General features: G+C 41.3%; 1 protein-coding gene across 2 annotated transcripts in view; it reads left to right on the top strand.

The window, feature by feature from the left end:
* The window catches only part of LOC102470352 (V-type proton ATPase subunit S1-like protein), a 25725-nt gene extending 21440 nt beyond the window's left edge, over positions 1-4285 (top strand). For both annotated transcript variants that reach the window (XM_006143488.2, XM_006143487.3), the window contains exon 7: positions 3886-4285. In XM_006143488.2, coding sequence (XP_006143550.1) covers positions 3886-4188 — 303 coding nt within the window. In that variant the 3' untranslated portion in view covers positions 4189-4285. The remainder of the gene's footprint in view (positions 1-3885) is intronic.
* The last annotated feature ends 515 nt before the right edge of the window (positions 4286-4800 follow it).

Here is a 4800-nt window from a genome sequence, read left to right as displayed (position 1 = left end):
GGGGGCTGGGGCTTCCAAAAATTAAAGGAAAATGCAAATTATGAAAAAAGTCTGTATGAATGTCAAACATTTTTAACACCAAAATAAATTTGTACTTTCCATTTTTTTCATGACCTTTTGAAGTCCCCTCATAGATGGATAAAATCTAGTGCAATATATGCATACAATGGAGCATTAGTCAGTCTTCAAAAGGAAGGAATTTTGAGTATGCACTACAGAATGGATGACCCTGGAAGGTATTAAGCTAAGTGAGATAAGCCAGGTAGAAAAGGACAACTATTGCATGATTCCACCTCTAGGAGGATCCCAGAGTAGTCAAATTCAGAGGCAGAAAGTAGAATAATAGTTGTCAGGAGCTGAGGGGAGGGGAAAATGAAGGAGAGGGTCAGTGTTTCTTGGGTATGAAGTTGCAGTTTTGCCAGATGAAAACAGTTCTGGAGCTGGATGATGGTGACGATTTATGCAACATTATGAATCAACCCAACACCACTGAACTGTGCACCTAAATGTTGACTTTATATACATCCTGCAGTACAAAAAAGTAAAACAAACAAAATGGGTAAAGAAATGACAGTGAAGAACAAAGGAATAAAAGACCAGTTAGTGAGGCTGGTTCACAAACCATTAGCCCATCTGTCTACACTGGCTGGAGTTGGCACAGTAATTGGCTCTGGAGCTTTAAAGCAGCCAGTCTAAGAAAAGACGCTCAGTTACAAGCTCACAATGTCTCTGAGTCTACATGATTGAAAATTCACTTGTGAGGAGTACCGTATATTGACCCTGGTGGTGTGTAGTATGTAGTGGTGTGCATGCCCAAAATCAACAGCCTAGCTGCGGTAAACAGCTTGGAAGTTCTAGGCCCAGGAAGTGTCAGTAAACACCCTGGGGTGTCACAGGTAGCAGATTCTGTATTGGAACACATTAATGTAAACAGATGGCAGAATGCAGGCTCTGTTAAGGGAAGAGGTGGTAGTGGTGATGTTGGTTGAGGTAGATGTATGTACAAAGGCTACTTTCCCATATGTAGCTTATTGGTCTGGCTGATCCTAGGAATCAGATACAGAATAATGTCACATGCGTGGTAAACTCAGATGCTTCAGGTAAATGAGTGAAGTAGAGACTGTGACAAAGCATAGCCAGCATCAGAAGGAGCATTTAAAAAAATATTTTTAATTTGTCATTATTTTGTAACGTGACCAAAGAGAGACACACACACAGAGAAAGAGAAAAATGAGAAAGCAAGTTGCTAGATCTAGGACTCGAACCACAGTTAGCCATGTGGGAGTCCAGTGCCTTAACCACCACACCACCTGGCAGCCCCCACAAGAAGCATTTTAAAAATGCAGTTCCAGTTGATTTATGCTCTTTAGGACTTGTGAGGCCAGTGTTGCTGGATTTTCTGGCTCCTTAGTAGAAGCTAGCAATCTGGGTGTACAGAACTCTGGGCTGCACATAGTGAGTTTGTGACCTTTAGTCTGGAATGGATTGACAACATATCCTCAGGCCCTTTTCACACTTTTTGTTCTCAACCAAGTTTTGTGAAGAATTAAATAGCAGTCAATCTGAGGATGTACTCTGTGGTGGGAGACGCAGAATCAAATAAGGTCCTCTTGGGTCATAGAGATTGGCTCTTTAGACACTTGTGTGAGAAAAAGCCGCACTGCCTTTTCATAGGAAGGGCAAGTTGAGGATTCCAGAAACCAGGCCACCAGTTTCCTTCAGGAGTCACTTTAGATTCTGGCGAGAACATGGATGATGAGATAAACCCAGGCCCTAAGGTCTGTTGCTTGATGGGTGGTCACAGTAATTTTAGCAGTGGAAAATGCTAAAATGCTCACTTTATTCTTGAAGAGGAATTCTTTATAAAGCACTCATGGATGATTCAATTTCCCTTTTTGATTTGATTTTATTTATTTTGTAACTCCTTATGTACACTTAACTGTTGTACATCTTTGTGGGGTACAATCTGGTTATTCACTTTTTCTTTCTTTTTTGGAGGGGGGATTTTTTATATAGGCATGTGCGCTTGCTGGAGAGACAGAGAGAAAGAAAGTGAGAAATCAGCCCCTGGGGGGATGGCCATGAAGTGGTCCCTTCTCCTTAATTCTCCTCTTGGGATTTTGGGCATGCACGCACATTTGCCCAGTGTGAGTTTTAAGCTGCCGAGTCTGGGACTCAAACTGCAGTCGACTATGTGGGAGTCCAGTGATGTAACCATTATGCCATCTGCTGGTTCTCAATATGGTTTTTCAAAGCATATATGCAATGTGAGATAATTGAATTCTTCATCTTCAACAAAGAATTTTACATTAAGTTGTGGACCTCAGATTTTCATCCTACACATTGTTTTTTGGAGATATGTATATAAGATTGGCAATGCTTTAAAAAAAAACTGTTATAGTATACTATCCCATGATATATTTGCCTCGTTTACTTGCTTTCTTATGTCTGTTGATCATGTTTTCCTGAACCCCTCCCTCACATTATACCCTTTATAAACAAGTGGGTGACTGAATGAGGTGACACTGTACAGTTTTATTATAAATGGGGGCTGCTTTCCACAAATGTATGCTCTTATTTTATTTATTTATTTGTTTGTTTGTTTTTGGAGAGTTTTTTGCTATATAGTGTGTGAGCTTGCCAGAAAAACAGAGAGAGACAGAGAGACAGAAAGTGAGAAATCACCCCTCAGGGGGTATGGCCATGCCACAATCCCTTCTCCTCCATTCTCCTCTCAGGATCTTGGTCACGCACGCACACACACTCTGCATGAGTTTAAGCCACCGGGTCTGGGACTTGAACCGTGGTCAATTGCGAGTCCAGCAACATAGCCATTATGCCAACTGCTGGTCCTGACTGCTCTTATTTTAAAGTAGTTCCTTTGTAGTTCTTCATTTTGACAGTATTGAAATATCAGGGCCAGTTGTCAATTTGAACCTCCACTAGCTCCAAGTAATAAAATCACTTTATTGGCACATAATAAGCTTTCCTTTCTATTCTCTGGGCTGAAGCAAGGAGGGGCTGGTACCAAGTTGTGGTACTTGCAAAAATAGTACCAAGTCTTCAGGCGCAACCAATAAAGAGGGAGAGGTGGTGACACAGGGAAGAAGAGACAGAACATACCAGGAGCTTTGGAGTCAAACTGAGTGTGAGTCTCAAGGCAAACTGCCCAGGTTTGAATTGTGCCTTCACAACCCCTGTAATTGTGATTGGGCAACTTCCCTAACTTTTCTGTGCTCAGTTTCCTCAGCCATAAACTAGGGACGTCATTGTAAGAACTCGTAGGTTCTTATGAGTACTAGAGAGTTAGGACAGTGTCCGGCATATAAAAACCTTCATTAAGTGTCAGCATTTATTATTATCCATGCTTTACCTCCTTGGGAATCATGAAGCCTCCCTTAAAAAACTCTCGCTGTTTAATTCCTGTCAATAGAATCTAAGGGCATGGAACCAAGACTTAAAATCTTCATGAAACTTACACTAACACCTATAAAATTTTGAGTGTGCTTTGAATTTTATAAGCACCACAGCAATTGTGGTTTTACGTAAATCGTTATAGAATATTTCTAAGGATCAGATGAAAAGGGCTTTTATTTCAGAGCCTCAAAATAAAGATTTCATTTCAGAGCCTTGAATTTCACGAGCCTCTTAATTATGACATCATACATCCCAGAGTTTCTGGGCTGATCCTGATTCAGAAGGACGTTTCCCTGTCCCCATAAATGTATCAGTATTAGTCATACCCTACATTTAAATTCTTCAGCAAATATGGTGACAGTATATTAAATCTGGCTAATCATGGGACTGGAACTCCAAGCCTAACTTGGAAGTAGATCGTCAGAGGAAAGAGATGTGTCATTTCAGCTCTTTTCTTTTTCTTGGCAGATCCAGGGTTTTACCATCAAAGGCCGACAGTTTGCTAAGGCCCGAGACTGCGCCCCTTCCTTTTCACCAGCCATTCTGATCGGCTTGGCAATGTCTCTGATCCTCCTGCTGGTGCTGGCCTACGCCCTGCACATGCTCATCTACCTGCGCTATCTGGACCGGCACTATGATTTCATCGCCTCTCCTGCTCGCTTCCCGCAACTGAAAGCTGGAGATGCTGCAGAAGAGAAGGAGCTCCTGAGGAGCCAGGGAGCTGAGTGCTATGAACTGCGAAGCCAAAAGATCTGCAAAATTTATGTTTAATAGCACAGGCTCTCTCTCCCTCACAATGTCCCCAACAGGCTCTAAAAGTTATTTTGACTCTTTGCTGTTTGACTTGTGAATTAAAGGTTTTCACTAAATGGAATGATTAGGAAAAAAAAAAAAGGAAATACATTATGATTTTTTATGTATTTATTTTTATTGAGAGGGAAGAAGAACCCCTAGTGGGGTGTGGTCATGTTGCAATCCTTTTTTCCTCTATTTCTCCATCCTGTCCGGATTTTGGGCACACACACATGCATCTGGCATGCTTTTCAAGCCACAGGAGTGGGATTCAAAGTTCAGATGGCCATGTGGGATCTGGCTCCTGATGCATAAGGCTAAAGTGTTGCACTATGGGGCCAGTCTATGAGTCATTTCTGAAGCACCCACTGGTCTAGTTAGACTTGGGCCAATGAAAAAAAATATCTCAGGCAGATGGACTTGGGGCAAAAGATATATGACTGTTAGCTCAAGAATACTTTTTTTTAAAAAAATTATTGTATTTAACTTTATTATTTTTATTTTCAGTTTAATCATTGTTAAAGAGAGAGGGGAAAATGAGAAAGCAATCTATCAGGTCTGGGACTTGAACCATGGTTGGCCATGTGGGAG

The sequence above is a fragment of the Tupaia chinensis genome, unplaced genomic scaffold (assembly GCF_000334495.1).
Source record: "Tupaia chinensis unplaced genomic scaffold, TupChi_1.0 Scaffold000099_1, whole genome shotgun sequence".
Classification (NCBI taxonomy): Eukaryota; Metazoa; Chordata; class Mammalia; order Scandentia; family Tupaiidae; genus Tupaia; species Tupaia belangeri.
The sequence above is the reverse complement of the archived record's forward strand: the minus strand, read 5'-3'. Positions and strand labels throughout refer to the sequence as shown.